This window comes from Lutra lutra, chromosome 9, assembly GCF_902655055.1.
Source record: "Lutra lutra chromosome 9, mLutLut1.2, whole genome shotgun sequence".
Classification (NCBI taxonomy): domain Eukaryota; kingdom Metazoa; phylum Chordata; class Mammalia; order Carnivora; family Mustelidae; genus Lutra; species Lutra lutra.
Genome location: NC_062286.1, coordinates 131,054,064 through 131,073,270, shown reverse-complemented (window position 1 = coordinate 131,073,270; position 19,207 = coordinate 131,054,064). Strand labels below are relative to the sequence as shown.

Sequence of the window (19,207 nt, the reverse complement as noted above, 5' to 3'; positions counted from 1 at the left end):
CGCTTCTCACTACGAGCCGGTGGCTTCCCAGGCCCAGGCGCGGGATGGATGGGTTTCTCGCGGGTTCCCTGCGAGCGGCTCCGTCCTATCACCAGACTCAGCCTTAGGACCAGCCCATCCGTGGGGCCGGGTCCCCACCCCCATTTGTTCTTAAGCCTCCAGTCCCCAGCCCCCAGACCATAAGACCCCCTCCCCCTGAGTGGAGGACTTCATGTCGGGGAAGAAGCGGTCTGCGCCTATGGACAAGAGCTTCGGGTTACACTACTCCCTTCCTTGCAGAGCACGGTTCCCGGCCCTGGAGCCATGTCCCTGAATGTCCCCAACAGAAAGCCCTGCCCTCCTGGGGCTGATGCTGGGGCGATCGGGGGAGTGGTGCTGATTTCAGTTCCGAGCTACTGAGAGTGAGCTGCTGGGCCAGGGGCCTTTGTCCCCCTAGATTGTTCAGAACCCCGGGTGGCACCTTTCTCCCTGCCCAGAGTGGGGGTCAGGCAGTCCCCAGGGCAGCCCAGGGGCAGGCATCAGCATCCCCAAAACATTATCAGAGTCTGTTCCGCACCCCAAAAGAAAAGAGTCCTAGAGGTAGGGGTCGGGCTGACCCGCTGGGGAGGCATCAGTCTCTAGCCACCCAGCTACAGCTCTGGGGCCTCCAGGACTCCAGTCCCAGCAGTCACCCAGGGGCAGGACACAGTCGTGGCCCTGCCGACCAAGCCACCCGTCCCCCTCATCCCCCTCATCCCCCCATGAGGCCATACCCCTCAGGGTATGAGGGGTGCTGTGAGCCCCGCCCCCACTCTGAGCCCCGCCCCCCACCCACCCTTCTGTGCTCCTCCTACTGCAGACGTGCATCCCTCTGTCCGAGAGCCCGTGTCCGGCCCTGCGAGGGCCAGGAGGAGGGGGCTGGCTCGGGGCGGGATGGGGACAGTGAAGGGAGGCCCAGGAGCCTGAGGGCCCGGCTGTGTCTTGCAGAAGTGGCAGTGTGTGGAGGACGCGTCCGGGAAGCTGAAGCTGCACAAGTGCAAGGGCCCCGCACGGCTGGGGGGCGGGGCGCTCTCCAACCTGGTGCCCAAGTACTACACGCCGGGCGGCGAGGCGTGTGCCTGCGACGTGGGTGACTACAAGCTCAGCTTGGCGGGTCGCCGGAAGAAGCTCTTCAAGAAGAGTGAGTTCGGGGGCCTGGGCGGGAGGGGCGCGGTCCTCCGTATCCTCCCAGACGTGTGTCGCTGGTGCCAGGTGATGTTCTGGGAGCGGGGACACAGCCACAGGCCCCAGGGAGCGATGAAGCGGGAAGAGAATGTGCTAGAGGGAAGAGAATGTGCGAGAGCACTGAGCGCTGCACCCAGCAGCAGCTGAAGAGGCCAAGGAGAGGGGTCGGGGTCCACTGCGCAGGGGCCTCACCAAGCACCCCACGGCCCTTACTCTGAGATGAGAAACCAATGGACAGTTTTGAACAGAGGAGCCAAGGTCAGATTGGTGTTTTCAAGGGAGCCTCCAGCAGCCACTTGGCTGGACTGTGAGGGGCAGGAGCAGAAGCAGGAGGCCTATGGGGAGGCCAGCTGGGTGGCCTCCAGGAGACCTGGCAGAAGCGTTGGTGCTTGGCCCAGGCGGACGCGTGCAAGAAGAGGTCGGGCTCTGGAAGGTCCTGGAAGGGTGAACCGTCTGATGGTCGCTCCTCATTATTTGCCGATTGTCTTCCTAGCGGTGATTGACCTGTAGCCCCCAAATCAGTAGTCAAGGTGCTTTCTCGGTCATTCACGGTCCGTGCGGAGTGGCAGAAATTTCTGACTCAGGCAACGCGCTAGCTCCCAGCTGAGCTCGGACGAGGCAGCGTCTGTCCTGCCTTCCAGCTTCAGCTCTAGTACTGTGCGCGAGCATCTTTTGTGCTTTCGCCCGGTGAGGTCACTGCTTGGCCTGGTGCTGAGGTGTTATGTGGTGTCCCCAAGCACAGGAACGCTGAGATGTGCCCCACAGAGGAGACACGTGGGTTAGGTAGGCTTCCCGCAGGCATGAGACTCAGTGCCGTCGGCCAGGAGCTTGGTGTTAAAGGATCCACGATATCAATTAAATGAGGCGTCTTCAAACAGAAACACACAGAGAACAAGTTTCTGTATTGATAGTTGACAAACACGCTGTGACCAGAGGCTCACAGGAACTGAGCCCCACATTTCCCCTAGGAGCAGTGGCACGTTGTCAGCTACCCCATTGTTCAGGGGACTTTAGAGAACATAATGACCTCAAATAACGAGAATCAGCCATACTTTGGATAAGTGGGGCAGACCCTCCATCCCAGTGAGGAGCCATCCAAGACGTCACGGCTCGCTCCCCGCAGGGGCTGAGGAAAGACAGACAGCCAGCCAGCGGACAGGGAAAGCGGACTCAAAGTCCCCTAGATCCGACCGCAAAACTCCTGTCACCCTGGGCAAGTCCTGACCCCATTCCAAGGTTCAGCCCCACCTGGAAAGAATGCAGTTGTGCCTGGAACGTGCTCAGAGACCCCTGAGGGCCAGGCCTCCGTCTCGGTGAGACCCAGTCTGCGGGGCAGAAGCATCCCCTCCAGACCCGGGCAGTTCCCCATGCCGCCCACATGTCAGGCTCCCGGACCCAAGGACAACCAAAGCCTAATTAGAGACTTTAGCCCCGGGTGTTTTCATTCTTAATAGTGGTGAAATAGATGTAACATAAAGTTTACCATTCTAACTACTTTTTAAAATTTTTTTAAAAGATTTTATTTATTCATTTGAGCCACAGAGTGAGAGGAACAAGCAGAAGGTTAGAGGGACGGGGAGAAGCAGCCCAACGTGGGGGCTCAATCCCAGGACCCTGAGATCATGACCCAAGCTGAAGGCAGATGCTTAACCGTCTGAGCCACCCAGGTGCCCCTAATTTTTTTTTTAAGATTTATTTATTTGAGAGAGAGAGAAAGAGAACCTGAGCAGGAGGGGCCGAGGGAGAGGGAAAGAGTCTTAAGCAGACTCTGGGCTGACCGCAGAGCCCCATGTGGGGCCCAGTCCCATCACAACCTGAGCTGAAACCAAGAGTCGGACACCGAACCGACCGCGCCACCCGGGCACCCCTCTAACTATTTCCAAGTGCAAGGTCAGGGGCATTAAGCACCTTCACGTGGTTGCACGGCCATCACCACCATCCATTCCCAGAGCTCTCCTCATCTTGCAAAACTGAAACTCTGTCCCCATTCCCCTCCATCCCCTGGCCCCGGCCACCAGCCTTGTATTGCCGTTTCCGGGCGTCTGAGTACTGTGTGGACCCGAATAAGTGTGCAGTGCGTGTCCTCGTGGGGCGGGCTTACCTCACTCAGCATGACGTCCTCAAGGGTCATCCATGGTGTCGCCCAGGTCAGAGTTCCCTCCACAGCACCCCGGCTCCTGCTGCCTCTGAAAGTGCTTCCGAGTGGGGGGCCCCGCACTCTATGGCCTCATGAGCCATTAGTCACTGTCGAGCTCGTCTTCTTTAGCCGGCTCAGAGCCGGGCTTCCGGATTGAATTCCACAGCTGACATCTTGCCTCAGCATACGGCGCCGTGCCTGATCTTTGAATGGCACCAGAAGCTGTGACTCAGTTAAGATCCCCGCCCCCCATTACTACTCAGAGGAGAGAAAAAGCACCAACATAACCAGGACCCCAGTGCGCCCAAGCGCTCACGGGAGTTCAGTGTAACCAAGGTCCTGTCTCAGACACACCTCGCGGCAACACAGGGACCAAGGCGGGGGACCCTCCTTAGGACGCACAGTAAAGTCCTGTCACACAGCTGAACTGGGGGCCCAGGCCTCATCTGCTGGCCCCGCGTTCATCCCCCCGCAGGTTCATCCCCACCCCTTTCTGAGCAGCCGGCCCCAAGCAGGGCTTCTCAGCCCCTCCACAGCACCCCCACCCCGCACCCAGGGGACACTTGGCCCTGTGGAGACATCTCTCCTTGTCACAGCCGTGTGATGGGGGCTGCTCCTGGCCTCGGGTGGGAGGGGGCCGAGGGTACTTGCAAACATCCCACAAGGCACAGGACAGTCTCCCACAACAAAGGATTGTTGGGCCCACAGATGTCACCAATCTGGAGGTTGAGAAGCCCCGGTTCAGAGCCACTCAGACCCCAGCCCGCCATGATCCAGCTGTGGGCACCAGCTGTGGCGGGAGGAAGCCAGGCAGGGCTGGCCAGCCCAGCATGGGGCGACGGGCCCCACCAGTCACCGTTTACTCACTTGGGCTCCCAACAAACCGGCAGCCCTACTGGGCACCAAATGCTGAGGTTCCAAAGTCGAATGAGAGAGACACAGATTGGGCCCGTGGGTGAGACAAGGTGTAAGCAAGTTAACAGAGTGGGAAGATGCCAGAAGAGGGGACACAGAGGCCCTGGGGGTCCCAGCCCCAGAAGGCGGGCTGCAGGGCCCAGGGTTTTCCAGGCCTGGGGGGTGGATGGGCCCCGCTGGGGACTTCGGACACAGCTGTCCCAGCTGCCCAGTGCCCTCTAACCACAGGGCCGCTGCTTGATACCAGCTTTCAGGGGCTGCAAAAGTTACCAGCTCTTTTCACGTCATCCTGCAAAGAGCCCTGCAGGGCAGGGACCGCTGTCGTGAGGACACAGCTGCTCACGTTAACCAAATTGTCCGGGGTCACACATTTGCTCGGGATTTGCACCCGAGCAGTCAGATTCCAGAGCCCACGCTCTCGCCCACGGGGTTATGAGGCCCTTCCATTCCCAGGACGCAGGTTGGCAGGGGCGCCTCTGGGACCCCGGAAACAAAGCCCACAAGGGTGACCAGCAGAGCGAGGAGTGTGGCTTCACATCCAGGCAAAGGCTCACATGGGGCCCGGCAGCCTCATCTGTAAAGGAGCAGAGAGTAAATCTTTGAGGCTTTGCAGGCTGAACAGTCTCTCAACTTCTCCATTCTGTCACTGGAGCGAGGAAAGAGCCGTGGCCTCGGTAGCTTCCTTACAAAACCGGACAGAGGCCAAGATTCGGCCGTTAGGCTAGGGCTTGGGGACCTCTGGGTGCATGGCTGGGGCGTGGAGGTGGGAAGATCGAAGCCACCGACTCCTGAGCAAGCAAGACAACGGGGGCAGCAGGAACCCGGAGGGTCTACTTCACGGCCCTCGTGGGCACGTATGAGCCAGCGGTTCACACTGTGTGTATCAGGGGCCCAGGGACTGTGGCTTCAGGGGGACTGGACTCAGGAAGGAGAAAGCCAAGGGGAGAGCTGGCCCGAGGTTTTGCTAAGAGATGCCTCTCCTGGGCCTCGGCCCCTGGATCCTTCGGCCCGTGTGACTCTGATGGAAGGGATCTGGGAATTGAAAGATACAAACACCTGCCCCAGGAGCGGGGGCATCTAGAGCAGATTCTGCTGCCCAGGGACATTCTGCAGGCCCTCCCCCCACCCCCCGAGGAGCCCTATCCGCGGGCCTCGGGCGCCATCTGGTGGCCATTGGGAGCCCAGCAGAAAGGTGGGCCGAGCGGGGCTCTAGGCCCTTCTCCAGAAAGATGCACCAGACCAGCAGGGTTACAGACTTGTTGCACAGCAGGGCCAGACCTGAGTGAAGGGGGCAGAGCTTTAAGACAGAAGGGAGGGCTGGGGACTGTGGCCAACAGGAGAACGGACCACCTGTCTAAAGGAGCGGGGTCAGTCCCTGCCCAGGCGTACTGCGCAGGCCCGTGGACCCAGGGTGGGCAGGTGCCTCTTTGGTTCTGTCCTCCGAAGCTGGAAATCTGCTACATGACCACCCATCCCCACCTTTCTCAAATGTTACCAACTCGATCCAAATTGGTTTTTAATATATAGAAGATCTGCAAGAAATGTGGGCTCTGACTTTAGCCTGCGTGCCCTCAGTTTTCAGTAGCGGACGTAGAGCCTGGAAAAAATGCCTCTGAGCCCTGTCTCCCTGCCCAGCCCCGGGAAGAACATCCAGCTCCAGGCTGGCCAGTCCGACGGAGAAGCTCAGAGACCCTCCTGCAAGCTGCTCCCTTTCCTTTCCAGGAGAATATGCTACCCAGCTTTGTTCCTTTCCAGTTCAAATTAATGCGGTTTTTTCATGACTTTGTTTCTTATTGAGGTGTAACTGACATGTTAGTCTTGGGTGTGCAACATAGTGACATAATACTTGCAGACTTTGCAAAATGATCCATCACATGCGTGAGAATTCGTTTATTGTAAAAATGTTAAAAGGTCTCTCATAGAAACGTTCAAATACACAGTACGGTGCTATCAGCTAGAGTCACCGTCCCATACACGGCATCCCCAGGACTCGGTCATTCTATAACTAGAAGTACCTTTTGAGCCCCTTCACTCATTTTGCCCATTCCTGCCCCCAGAACCTCTCGCAGCCACCAGTCTGTTCTCTGTATCTATGAGCTCGGGTGGGGGGGGTGCTTGGGGGGAGGGGTGTTTATTTTTAGATTCCACACCTAAGTAAGATCAGGTGCTGTTTTTCTCTGTCTGACTTGTTTTACTTAGCATTATATATCCTCTGGGTCCATCCATGCTGGTCTTTTGGGTTTTGTTTTTTAAGATTTTATTTATGTAGTTATTTAAGAGAGAGAGAGAGAGTGCATGCATGAGCAGGACAAGAGGGACAAGCAGATTCCCAGCTGAGCAGGGAGCCCAACCAGGGGCTCAATCCCAGGACCCTGAGACCATGACCTGAGCCAAAGGCAGAGGCTTAATCCATTGAGCCACCCAGGTGCCCCTGTTTATTGTCCCTTTGATGACAGTCATTCTAACAGGTGTGAGGCGGTAGCTCATGGAGGTTTTGCTGCGCGTTTCCCAGATGATGAGCAGTGCCGACCACCTTTTCATATACCTTTTGGCCATCTGGATATCTTCTTTAGAAAAATGTCTATTCAGAGTCTCTGCCCATTTTTAAATCAGATTGTTCGGGTTTATGCTGTTGAGTTGTGTAAGTTTTTATCTATTTTGGATATTAACCTCGTCCTGATCGGTTTTTTATCATCAATGGGTGCTGAATTTTGTCTGCTTTTCCTGCATCCACTGAGATGATCCCACGATTTTTATCCCTCAAAAATGAGGTTAAACGTGGTGTATCACACGGCTTGACTGGCAGACGGCGGGCCATCCTCTCAGCCCTGGAATAAATCCCACTTTATTGTGCTGTTTGATCCTTTTACTGTATTACTGAATTCGGTTTGCTGATACTTTTACTGAGGGGTGTTGCCCTTACATTCATGAGGGAAACTGGCCTATAATCTTCTTTTCTGGTGGTGTCCTTGTCTGGTTTTGATATCAGAGTCATGCTGACCTATGAAATGAGTTTGGAAATGTTGTTTCTTAGAAGAGTTTGAGAAGGACTGGTATTAATTCTTCTTTAAATGTTTGGTAGAATTCACCAGTGAAACCATCTGGTCCTGGACTTCTGTTTACTGGGAAGTTTCTGACTACCGATTTTATCTCCTTATTAATGATCTTATATCCATGTTCCATTTTTTTCGCTTTTTCTTTTTTTATTGATGTGAAATTCAGGCACCATAAAATTTACTATTTCTATAATTTTAAAGTCTACAATTCAAAAGTATGTATTACATTCACAGTATAGTGCACCTACCACCTCTACTTCCAGAACCTTCCATCACCCCCAAAAGGGAACCCCATCACTGTCTCTCCATCCCATGGCAACCATGAATTTGTTTTTGGTTTCTTTACCTCCTCTGGACGTTCTGAACAAATAGACCCGTACAGCACAGGATCTCTGGTGTCTGGCTGCGTTCACAGAGCGTTGCGAGGTAGACACCCACCCCCATGGTAGCATGCATCATGGCCTCGGTCCTCTGTGGCTGGACATTCCATCACATGGATGGACCATGTGTGTCCACGCATAGCTCTTTCTGGGGATCATCTCAAGCCACTCTCTCCTTAGCTCTGCGCCTTGCGTTTTTCCCGATTGAATCACCGTGTGGTTCTTCCCACTGGGGTCCATCCGGGTCCTGCTTCCTGGGTGGGTAGGTCTCATGAGCCCTTGAGTCTCGGGACCAGTAGTCCACTGCCCGGAGAGCCCAGCCGGCCCAGCCAGCCCCGCTAACCCAGCCACCCGCCGACACCCACAGAGTACAAGACCAGCTATGCCCGGAACCGCTCCATCCGCTCGGTGGCCATCGAGGAGGACAGCGGGGCGCACCGCACGGCCCTGGATGACCCATCCCAGCCCCGCAACCTTAGCAAGCGGCACTGGCCAGGGGCCCCTGAGGTCCCAGATGACAAGGATGGTGGAGACTTCAGTGGCACTGGAGGCCTTCCGGACTACTCAGCCCCCAACCCCATTAAAGTAACACACCGGTGAGCATCCCGGAGGAGAGCAGGCATGTGGAGGGCAGCCGGGACCTTGCGGGGGGAGCACTCACATCTCGGGCCCCTGGCTGGGCTCCCTCGGCCCCTCAGAGGCACATGTGGCCCCTTCTTCCGAGCAGGTGCTACATCCTCGAGAATGACACGGTCCAGTGCGACCTGGATCTGTACAAGTCCCTGCAGGCCTGGAAAGATCACAAGCTGCACATCGACCATGAGGTGAGGGGTTCTGGGCCGGGAGCACCCCCACACACACCCCGAGCTCAGCAGGGCCACCAGCCGTACCAGCAGGGCAGCGAGGCCTCCCCGGAATCCTCGGACATCACACAGGCCACTTCCAGGCCGGGGGGTAGGACAGTGTGGTTGGGGACTGAGCCTGGGGGAGACAAGGCCTCGGTGGGCTCAGCTGGTCCTCGGGAGCCTGGCCACTTCGCCAGGGGGAACCCAGGGCCCCTCAGCAGCCCCAGATACAGGCAAGGGCCAGGCCCCCAGCCCCCCAGGCTGTCCCTTCTTCTCCATCCCACCACCCCCCAGAGTTTCATAGCCTTCTCACCTGCTCTCTGCCTCAGATCGAAACCCTGCAGAACAAAATTAAGAACCTGCGGGAAGTCCGAGGTCACCTGAAGAAAAAGCGTCCTGAGGAATGTGATTGTCACAAAATCAGGTGAGGCGGCAGCAAGGACCAGCCAGGACACCCCGGAAAGGCCCCTGGTGCTCCTGCGGGACACCACTGGGGACACAGCCTCTGCTCCGGGACTCCTTTCATTATCTGTACAGCCCTAGCTCCTTGCTCAGGGGGAAACCAGAAACCCTGTAGGAACTCACATGCCCGTTGTCTGTGCTGGGCACAGACCGCCGCCCCCCAGGAGCCGGCCAGACGTCCCGCTTCTGCACCGCGGACGGGGGCAGGCTCTAGCCGTGGGGGTCTGGTTCCCGGGAGGGGAAGGTGCCCTGCTCACTGCCCGTCCAAGAACAGTCCACGTGGCCCAAGGTCCACGTCACCAGCTCAGCGAACTGTGGCCCAGGGCTCACTGTCCAGCCGAATTTCTGTGATGCCAGCACTGGGCCATGTCTACGCCGTCCAGCACGGCAGCCAGCAACCCCGCATTGCTCTCATGCTCTTGAGATGTGGCTGGGGTGACGGGGGAACTGAACTTGTAGTTTGATGTAAACAGAAACAGCCACAGGTGGCCCATAGGTCCTGCACCAGACAGCGTGCTCCCTTCTCAGAAGGGGCTGGCCCCGAGCCCGCATGCGGTGGGCAGGGCTCTGGCAGCCCCCCAACCCGGAGGTGCCCGCCCAGCTTCCAGTCCCACTGACTTAACCCCACCCAGGAGCCTCCAGCTCGCCTCCAGGCTGGAGCTGCCTTCCCGGGGATGGTTTCCACCCCAGCGCTGCCCCAGAGAACGAGCCGGGGGTCCCAGGGAACCGTGGTTTGCACGACCCCCCTCCCCAGGAGCTGCCCCAGAAGCAGCTTCTGAACCGCGCGGCGGGCTCTGTTACAGTTACCACACCCAGCACAAAGGCCGCCTCAAGCACAAGGGCTCCAGTCTGCACCCTTTCAGGTAAGGGCAGTTGAAGGCTCAGGGGACCTAAGGCAAACAGAAGGAAAGGGGTCCGGGGCCTTCCCTGGGAGGTAGGCCTTGAAAGGGTGGGACTCCCTGAGCGGCTCTCCGGCGCCCCCTCGTGGCTGGAGGGGTTGCTGCCGCCCCACCAAGCAGGGCGGGGCTGAGTCTGGCCGCCTGGGGGAGCCCCCACGGCAGGGCGCCCGGCGCCAGGCAGGAAGAGCGGAGGTTCAGGGGCCCGGACCCCGAGGAGGCTGCAGGTGGGGACCGGGGGAGGTGTGAGGGGTGTGGCCGTGTGTGCCCCTAGGAAGGGCCTGCAGGAGAAGGACAAGGTGTGGCTGCTGCGGGAGCAGAAGCGGAAGAAGAAACTTCGCAAGCTGCTCAAGCGCCTGCAGAACAACGACACGTGCAGCATGCCGGGCCTCACGTGCTTCACCCACGACAACCAGCACTGGCAGACGGCGCCGCTCTGGACACGTGAGCGAGCGGGCAGGCGCGGGCAGGAGGGCTGCTCTGGGAATGCACGGGGACCCCCCCCACCACCGCCACTGGGCCCCTAGCTCAGGGCCGCAGGGTTCCCAAGCCCTGGGGACAGAAGGGGGCCCAGGGTCCCAGACGGGAACCCCCGTGGGCCGCTCACTGGGCGCCGCACCCTCTTCCCTTGGCAGTGGGGCCCTTCTGCGCCTGCACCAGCGCCAACAACAACACCTACTGGTGCATGAGGACCATCAACGAGACCCACAACTTCCTCTTTTGTGAATTCGCCACGGGCTTCCTGGAGTACTTTGATCTCAACACGGACCCCTACCAGGTACAGGCAACCCAGGCTGGAGAAGCGGGGACGGGGCCCCCTGAGCAAGTGACAGCACATCTTCCAAGCCCAGGCTTCCCCCGAGCCCCTAAAGTGGGAGGGACCCGTGCACCCTCGGCCCCCCTGTGCCGCTGTCCTCCAGCACCTGGAGTCTGGGTCTTATACCGCCTCTCCCTCTAACTTGGGCACCTGCAGGCTTTAAAGCTAAGTGTGGAGGCTCCTAGAACTGAAGGGTTTTGGGGGTCCCTAGGATCAGACCAAACCCTGCACACTCAGGGGCCTACGGGGACACGCCGGCCACAGCCAGTAATCATGACATGCCAAGCACTAACCCAAGTGTCTGCGAGTACAACCATAGGAACACACACCTGCCCAGGGGCCCAGAACGTGTAAGACAGGAGCCCCAGTCTCTAGTGAGCGGCCTGTGTGTGTCCCTTCTGAAACGGCTGGTCCCCGCAGAGCTCCTCCACGCTGGAGCTTCCCAGCACCTTGGCCTTGGTTCCATCCAACTTCCAGGTCTTGAGAAAAGCCTGCGGTGGTTTCGTAGGAAACCTGGTTTTTAAATGCCAGCGGCTCCCCAGACTTGGTCTTCAGCTGCCACATCGGCTGCTGGTCTCTCCCCTTAGGCTATCTCCGTCCTTTACACCAGGGGGTGGCAGAGCGCGCAGCCTTTGTCACCAGCAGCTCCCAGAGGAGGCAAGAACCCGGGTCCCTCAGCCCTCCCTTCCCCAAGTGGCAGCTTTGCGTTCAGGAGGCGCCAAGGGGCTGTGGGGGACAGTCCAGAGCTGCAGGGCAAAGCGGCCACCGAGGCGCTGGAGCCGCTGGTCGGGAAAGGGAGGCACCTGGGGCCGGTCTGTCCTGTGGGAGAGAATGTGGCGGGGCTCATGGGCAGGACACAGTCCAGACTGTCCCCAGCTCCAGCTCGGGCAGAGTAAAGGTCACTGCCCCAGCACACCCTGCTCCCAGCCTGCCTGGAGGAAGTGCCCTGGTTGGGGGAAGCTGGTGCCCCCCACCCTCGCCCGCACACGCCTTGCTGACGACCTTTGTCCCGCCCAGCTGATGAACGCGGTGAACACGCTGGACAGGGACGTCCTCAACCAGCTCCACGTGCAGCTCATGGAGCTGAGGAGCTGCAAGGGTTACAAGCAGTGCAACCCCCGGACAGCGGAACATGGAGCTGGGTGAGGTCGGGCGCCGCGGCGTGGGGGCCGCGGGAGCAGGGCCCGGGCCCCGTAGGAAGGAATTTAGGAGGTCGGTCCTCGTCTGAAGTGGGGGCTGGCGGCTCCCCTCCCTGACGTGCACCAAGTTCACGGAAGTCCCACACCCTGTGACAACCCGCGGGGGGCGAATCTGCTCGTCCGGGTTTACGGGCGGTCACGTGACGGGGCTGATTCCGAAGCCCACTCGCTGGGTCACGCGGCCGATCCTCCCGGAAGCTTGCTGAGAGCCACCCACAGATGTCCCCGCCGACCCGCTCTCGGGGCCCATGGCTTCCGGTCCTCTGCCGTATAGGTGTCCCTGCCCATATGTGCCTCCCCACCATGACTGTGACCCAGGTCACTGTTGGGTGGATACATCAGGGTCCTACAGCTGGTGACACGCAGTTCGGGCAACCCCAGGCTACGTGAGTCTCGGGAACGCTCACGTCCTGATTCAGGCACTCCATCTGCCCTGGGGGACACGGTCAGTGTCATGAATGACAAAAACGGAAAAAAAAGGCAGTTCCAAAGCAGGTGTCATTGCTTGTGCCATATTTGCCCTTAAACAGTTTCTCTTTTGTTCATTTGTGTCTCATTTAGGACTTAAAGCTGGAGGAAGCTACGAGCAATACAGGTATCTGGTCCTGTTGTTAGAGCCTGAGCCCGCCCCCTGTGCTGGCCCATCCGGGGTCCAGCCTCTGAGGGGGCACGAGTCGGGCTGAGGCCCTGCCCTTTCTCTGGTCTGCCAGGGGCCTGGACTACCCACCCCGGGGGGGGCGGGGGGGGTTCTTTGTCTTTCTGGGTGAAGCTAACAGACTCTCTTTCATACCCCCAAACTTAGGCAGTTTCAGCGTCGAAAGTGGCCAGAAATGAAGAGACCTTCTTCCAAATCGCTGTGAGTTGAGGAGCCGATTTACAGAGATCTGGTTTGCCTTGCGGCCTCCTGCCGGAGCTGCTGTGCGCATGCCCTTGCTTCCGTGATCCTGTCTTCGCGTCACCGGCAGGGAGCAAGGGCTTCCCGTGTCCTAGATCGGCACCTTGTCTGACGTTACCTGTAGCGTAACCGAGGCCTGGTAGACCAGCCTAGTCCTTAGAGGCTGAGAAGCGTGTCAACCGCACCCTTGCCAGACCTCTCGAAGGCTGCAGAAGGGCTAGCCCGTCCGTCCGTGGCAGCAGCAGGGCGACCTCCTGAAACGGCTCCCAAAATATCCCCGCCCCCAAGTCTCCCTCCAGCGCCAGAGCGTCTGCCAAAGGGCTGAGATTGGGGTGACCTGGGTCACCTCTAGGCTAAAGGGACCGACCAGTGGGATGGGGCTCGAATCCTCGAACTCACCGAGCAAATCCAAATCCACAGACATGTGTGGGGGAGGGTGTAGCTCGCGGGAAGAGCATTTGACTGCAGATCGGTGTGACGGTTTTCCACTCACATTGGCCATTCCTCTGACACCCGGCTACCACCCAGGCAAACAGACCCCCGCCCCCCGTGCCCTGCCCTGTGCGGCCTCGGTCTTTGCCCTCCCTTCTTTGCGTGCACACAAACCTCCTGTGGCTTTGCGGCCGGCCCGGCGGTTCTTTGGCGCTCCCGGAATTAAAGCGCATCACCTCCCGGGTCACATCCCCGGTGCCACCTCTGCCGGCCAGAGTGTGCGAGCCGCAGGCGAGGTCGGGTGGCTGGCTGGGAGCCGGCCGTTCCTCGCCGCTGCGGTACTCCCTCCCGGCAGCCACAGCCCCGGGGCAAAGCGCGGAGGCCGTGGGGGCTGCTTCCCGGGCGCTGAGAGGAGTCTGCTTTGTTCCGCAGGGGGCAGCTGTGGGAAGGCTGGGAAGGTTAGGAAGCGCGCGGCGGCCTCCAGACCAGAAGCGCCATCTGACCGTCCCGACCGGGAAGACCGAGCACGATTTCAGGCGGGCCCGCGCTCCTAGCCGGGGCCCGAGTCCCGGGACCTGCTTTCCGTCAACATGGCACGCTCTGGAAGACGACCGTGGGGAGTCGTGGGACTCCGGGAAGTCCATCTTTGCCCCTGCTTCTGCTTTGGACGGTACCTCACCAGCTGCACAAAATGCGTTTTCCTACCGAACAGTCACCACTAACCCTCGCGGAGAGGCTTACAAAGGAAGGTTTTCTTGGCAGTTTCCCCCACGGTGTAAGGCACTGGAACTTTTTTAAAAATCCTAGGGAAGAACACCCCCGTTTCAGACCCTTCTCTTTCGGTGCGTCACAGAGGAGGAGCTCGGACGGCGGCGCGGCGGCGCGGCCTGCGGCTGCCCGAGACGGCGCGGGCTCGGCCGGGAGGCGGCAGCGCGGGGGCGCCGCGAGGCGGGCCGTCTCCGAAGTGGCGGCTCCGCGGCGGCGAGGAGGCCCCGCGCGTAGCGGCGTGGGAACTCGCAGGGGATCTGACCCGGCGTGCAGGGGCGGTGGTGTCAATAAACGCTGTGCCAGTGTAAAGAAAACCCCTCGCACTTGTGGACGTTTCTGTTCCTGCCCAGACGCCGTTCCCGCCCGTATTCCTTTGTCATCTGTCCCAGAACTGGTGTTTTTTAAAGTACTGAGAAAAGTGAAGTTCATGTATGTATGTCCCAGGTTTTAACGAAATTGTATTTGTAAAGAAATTTTGTAGTCTAAGTACTGTCCTACGACGTCCGAAGTCCCAGCCAACGACCGGCAGTTGGTGGGAGGGAACCTTTAACACTTTGTAAAAGGCCGTTCTTGGGAGTTCTTTGGTGTGCTTGGTTTTTTTAAAAGAGCGGTCAACACCTTTTTGGAAGGAGACACTTAGGTTTTCCCAAGGGGGAATAGAGGAGTATAAATTAATGACGAAAATTCGCCACACTTCAGCAACCTCGCAGGTAAGTCTCCCCTTCCCGCCGCTTCAGGGACCTGCTTTTTAAAAATGTTAATCGACTGCAGAGCAATTCACCCTGTGAGCCGGCCCTTCTCTGTGCGCCGCTAGCCCGGCCTGGCCGGCACGGCGGTCAAGAGGCCAGGAGGGAGGAACAGGAGGGCCTGTCCCGGCCACCACCCAACCTGCCACCACCCAACCTGCCGCGGTTCTCAGTGAGCGGACAGTGGAGAGGACCCCCAAAGTGCTCGCCTTCGAGCATAACAGCTCTGTGCTTTTCCACTGTTAGGATTATTTGAAACAGGATCCCTTAACCACCTCTTTACCCTTAATCCAATCAGGATTTTTTTTTTTTTTTTTTCAAGGAAAAGAAGGAAGCAAGCAAGCTCTAAGGCATCAATGTTAAATAGAAACCTTTATTTACAATGACATCCAAAATGATCTGCAACGCAGTCAGAGCTTACCACTCAACCATCTCCTAAGTTATCCCATGTGGTCTGGGTTCTTTGCAGTGTAAAGAACGATTTAGATTTTTAGAAGAAACATTTAATGTAAACTTGATTGAAACTGAATTCATTCTCAATACTGTAAGTCAGTTCCTGAGAATTTTAAATATTGCTCTCAGAATGACATTTCCATCATCGAAATTCCACACATTGGAAAGACAGAGAAAGAAGGAAAGAAAAAAACACCTTGCTCATTAACAGTTGGCCTTCGGGCTGAAAAGCAGCTCTTGCTCCTCCGAAGCAGGGGGTTTTGTCTGTCCTACAGGCTTTACTCCTAGGACGCCCCCGCTTGTGAACAAAACTCATGGAACCGGAGAGGCATAAGACAACTTACCCGGCAGTCCTTTCAAGGACCGCAAGCCAAGTATGTTCTATGCTCCCCTCCCCATACCCCCAACTCACCTAGATATTAAATACCAATTAACTAAGCAGTCCTGGTGATTGATATTTACACCTTTTCCATCAAGATGCACAATTTAGAAAAGTGGCATCGTAATACGAACATTAACAATGAATTTCTATTTGCTTTTTAAAGGAAGAAATGTATCTCCTCTATTATCATTTTGATCTTTATAAAATATATATATTTATATTTATAGATCTTTGGATTCAGCAAAAAAGTAGGTACTGGAAATATCACACATTCTAAAAGCAGATGAAATACCAAGGTTTAAAAAAGTGGGGGTTGGGGAGTAGGGAGAGGTAGGCAGCAGGAGTACAAAGAGAAGTATCCAAAAAAGATTAAAGGGCAATAAAGGTAAAAACAAATTATCTCAAAAGACGGCATCTATTAAAAGAAAATCAAATTCTTAAGTTTGCACCAATAAAATGAACAAGTAGAAAATATAAAAACTTATAATAAAGTTTCTCCTTTTTTTTTCCATATAAAAGGGGGTGCTGCCTTCCAGTTAGCCTGGAGTTGGGACTGAGGAAAAGAATCACAAAACTTTGTGTTTTTTGTTTATAATTTTGAAAAGTCAAAAAAGGTAAGAGCACCATTCTCTTTCTCCCCACGCACACATGACTTAAACAGGAAAGGTTCAGATACCTAAAAAGACAAGAGACTGACTCAGCTACGTCTCTGTCTCCAGACAGGAGGGTATGTTATCTGAAAAGTACAGGCCACTGTGATGGAAGTCGATGGATTTACAATCTCAGATTTATTTTTAACCAGGCAGTGGGGGAGAGGGTGTCAAATCCAAATCTATTCCAGAGGTGGTTCTGGAAATACGGGTTTCACTTATGCTTAAGTCAAAGAAATTAAGTGATCTTACCTTTAGAAACACCTAGAAAAATTGGCTAATATGTATGAAATAAAACAAAAATTAACTGGTTCTCGGTTATTGCTAGGAAACTGATACCAAAGCTAGCCAGAGACCTTTGAAATTCACGGATATTTGAAAACCCAATTTCATTCAACTATTTGAAGCTAATAAAGTAAGCCAGATAAAAGGAATTAAATTTTTTCTCTATTCCCAACGGACCAGAACGAGTGTCCAAGCCCGGCAAGAGCAGAAAGGGGCAGTGGCAGGGAGCGCAAAGGCACGCGCTCAGCCAGACCACAGCTGGGAAGCTGCACACCCGGCCGCCCTGGGGGATGAGCTCCCTGAGAAACCCCCTGACGCCACTCCGGCTCTCAGGGACCAGCAGCGCACCGCTTCCAAGTGACAAGACAGCCGAGCAGACACTAGACGCCACACATCAAGGGGTCTACTCCCGAGATCTCAATGTGGGATTTGGGTCCTAGCAACCAAAACCTTAGAGCACTCCTACAGCGGATGAAGAGGCAACATATTCAATTAAAAAGCAGAATATCATGAACTGCTATTGTTTAATTTATGGACCGCTTAAAATCCAAGATTCCTTTTAAATCAAATTGATCTTTTAAAATTCCTGATATCTTTTTTTAAAAGTTTATTTCTCCATATCTATTCTTCCCCTAAAATTAACAAAGTGCTTAGTTCTGGTAGAGGATTTAAAAGACAAATTTAAAATGCCTACATCTAAAACAAAATTATCCTTTAAAAAAAAAGCATTTAAGAGATCGAAAAGAGGGAGGCATCTAACACTGGAGCATGGCGGGGGGGTGCGCTTGCAGACCGCCATCCCCTCCCCCAGGCCACAAAATTCAGGGGGTGTCTCTTCTCTGTGTAGCCTCACCACACTGAGCTTACTGAAGTCAACAATGTTAATATTTAGCTTCACAAACTCTGTAAAAATGAGTTGTTGTGACCCTGCAAAAAAGGTATATACATATTTTACATAATACAATATCTTAAAGGTCGTATTTACAAAAGAAAATCTATTCACAGAAACACTGCGAAATTCTGATTCAGAATGCAGTACCTGGCCTTGGGTTTTCTGCAATTTATTTTCAAAAAGCATTATTGCTCTACCATATAGGCAAAGGGTGACACCAGTACTTCAAACAACAACAAACACCATAGTCCTTGCCCAACGGATCAGTTCAGACAAAAACCGGGAATGTGGTTTACCATTCCTCAAGACCTCAGGAATATTGCATTAATCCATTACTTTTTAAATAAAGTGCACTCGGCCGCACGTTAGCATGGGAAAAGCTGCTACTGCTGCAACTAAATACTGTCATCTCGCTGTCCCTTCCACGAAGCCATGTGACATCAAGGATATCTCCTAGAGGTAAAGTATTACAGGACATTAAAGACAGAGGAAGTTCTTACTCAGGGAAAGGTCCAGGACAACCAAGAACAGGGCTGGAGCAACTCAACACAATCATTAAAAGACAAGAATTGAGAAAAGGCCAACTTCTCGGGACAGAGTCCGGTGAGAACACAGAACCATCTGGTCACGACAAGAACACATGAAGTTCGGCAACTGTGTTCTCCGTCGGGTACTGCCACAAGAGAAACCAGACGTCCTCCCCTCTCTGGACTTCTCCGAGGTCCTCCAGCCCGCCCCCACGGATGCGAAACACGCTGACAACCAAGCAGAAAGAAGGGATACGGGCAGAGTTTCAGGATCAGTCACACCCCGTCCCTCCAGAACCCCATCCCTAAGAGGCAGAATGCCAAAGATAAGTGTTGTGAACTCCACGATACACAGGAGGAGGGAAATACAGGTAGACATCGCACATCTGCTTCAGATCCAGTCCTGCTCAGATGACATCGCTCGGAATACCCTTCCCGGAGACTGAAGCCGGGTCTTTCCTCAGAGCTGAGTGTGCAGGCGAGGATTCTTCACTCCCGAGAATCTTAGTGCAGTGTCATTTGTACAGTGATTTCCTTGGAGGTCCTGGTATAGGGGTGTCAGCAGTATTTCTGTTAATAACCAGAACACACGTGAGGAAAACACAGGCTGTGCACAACACAGAAGAATCCACAGCGCCTGCAACGGGCCTCTGGCTGACGGATTCAGATCCCTTAGATGCCACATTACCAAATGTACCGGGATGGCCCAATGCCTTAGAACCACAAGTTTTTTCAGTGACTCTAGCTTTGGGTCACCCACCCCAAGTTGAAAACCTGCTGAGGACCTTCAGATTACAGATGAGGCTTTGGCTCTCTCAAGAGATAAGGAAATAATTTTTCTGACAAAAGGAAAGGATAGACCGACCCCCATACCTGATCAGGACCCATGGGCATGCCGGCCATGGGCATGGAGTTCATGTTCATCTGTCCCATGGGACCACTGCTGCCATTCATGTGCACCATACTGTATGCCGCAGGGCTCCCCTGGTGGGCGAACTGCTGCTGGGGAAAGGAGCTGTAAACCAAGTGGGAAATTACGACCTGGGTCATTCGAGTCACACTGGACACGCACAGAGAGACCACCACGGTTCTGTCAAGTGTCGCTGCGCTTCAGCAGAGAACACGACGGAGAAGAGGGCCCCCTGCCTGCCTTGCCTTCTCTGTTCCACAGCTGCCTGTGGACACGTGTGGGGCAGGAAGGAGTCTCAAAATGGAGGAGCCAAATAACACACTTCCTAATAGGAACCCAGGCCTTTCGCGCGCTCAG

The 19,207-nt window shown here is 55.6% G+C and overlaps 2 protein-coding genes across 2 annotated transcripts in view; one reads left to right on the top strand and one right to left on the bottom strand.

The window, feature by feature from the left end:
- Positions 1-14,581, top strand: part of SULF2 (sulfatase 2) — a 113,434-nt gene extending 98,853 nt beyond the window's left edge. The window contains 12 exon segments of the mRNA XM_047746461.1: positions 967-1,159; positions 8,059-8,287; positions 8,419-8,515; positions 8,866-8,960; positions 9,802-9,861; positions 10,169-10,338; positions 10,530-10,672; positions 11,729-11,836; positions 11,838-11,853; positions 12,472-12,505; positions 12,713-12,766; positions 13,670-14,581. Of these exon segments, the coding sequence (XP_047602417.1) occupies positions 967-1,159; positions 8,059-8,287; positions 8,419-8,515; positions 8,866-8,960; positions 9,802-9,861; positions 10,169-10,338; positions 10,530-10,672; positions 11,729-11,836; positions 11,838-11,853; positions 12,472-12,505; positions 12,713-12,766; positions 13,670-13,700 (1,230 nt within the window). The 3' untranslated portion in view covers positions 13,701-14,581.
- Positions 14,582-15,099: 518 nt separating this feature from the next.
- NCOA3 (nuclear receptor coactivator 3) overlaps positions 15,100-19,207 on the bottom strand; it is a 144,663-nt gene continuing 140,555 nt past the window's right edge. The window contains 2 exon segments of the mRNA XM_047746459.1: positions 15,100-18,510; positions 18,814-18,955. Coding sequence (XP_047602415.1) covers positions 18,499-18,510; positions 18,814-18,955 — 154 coding nt within the window. The 3' untranslated portion in view covers positions 15,100-18,498.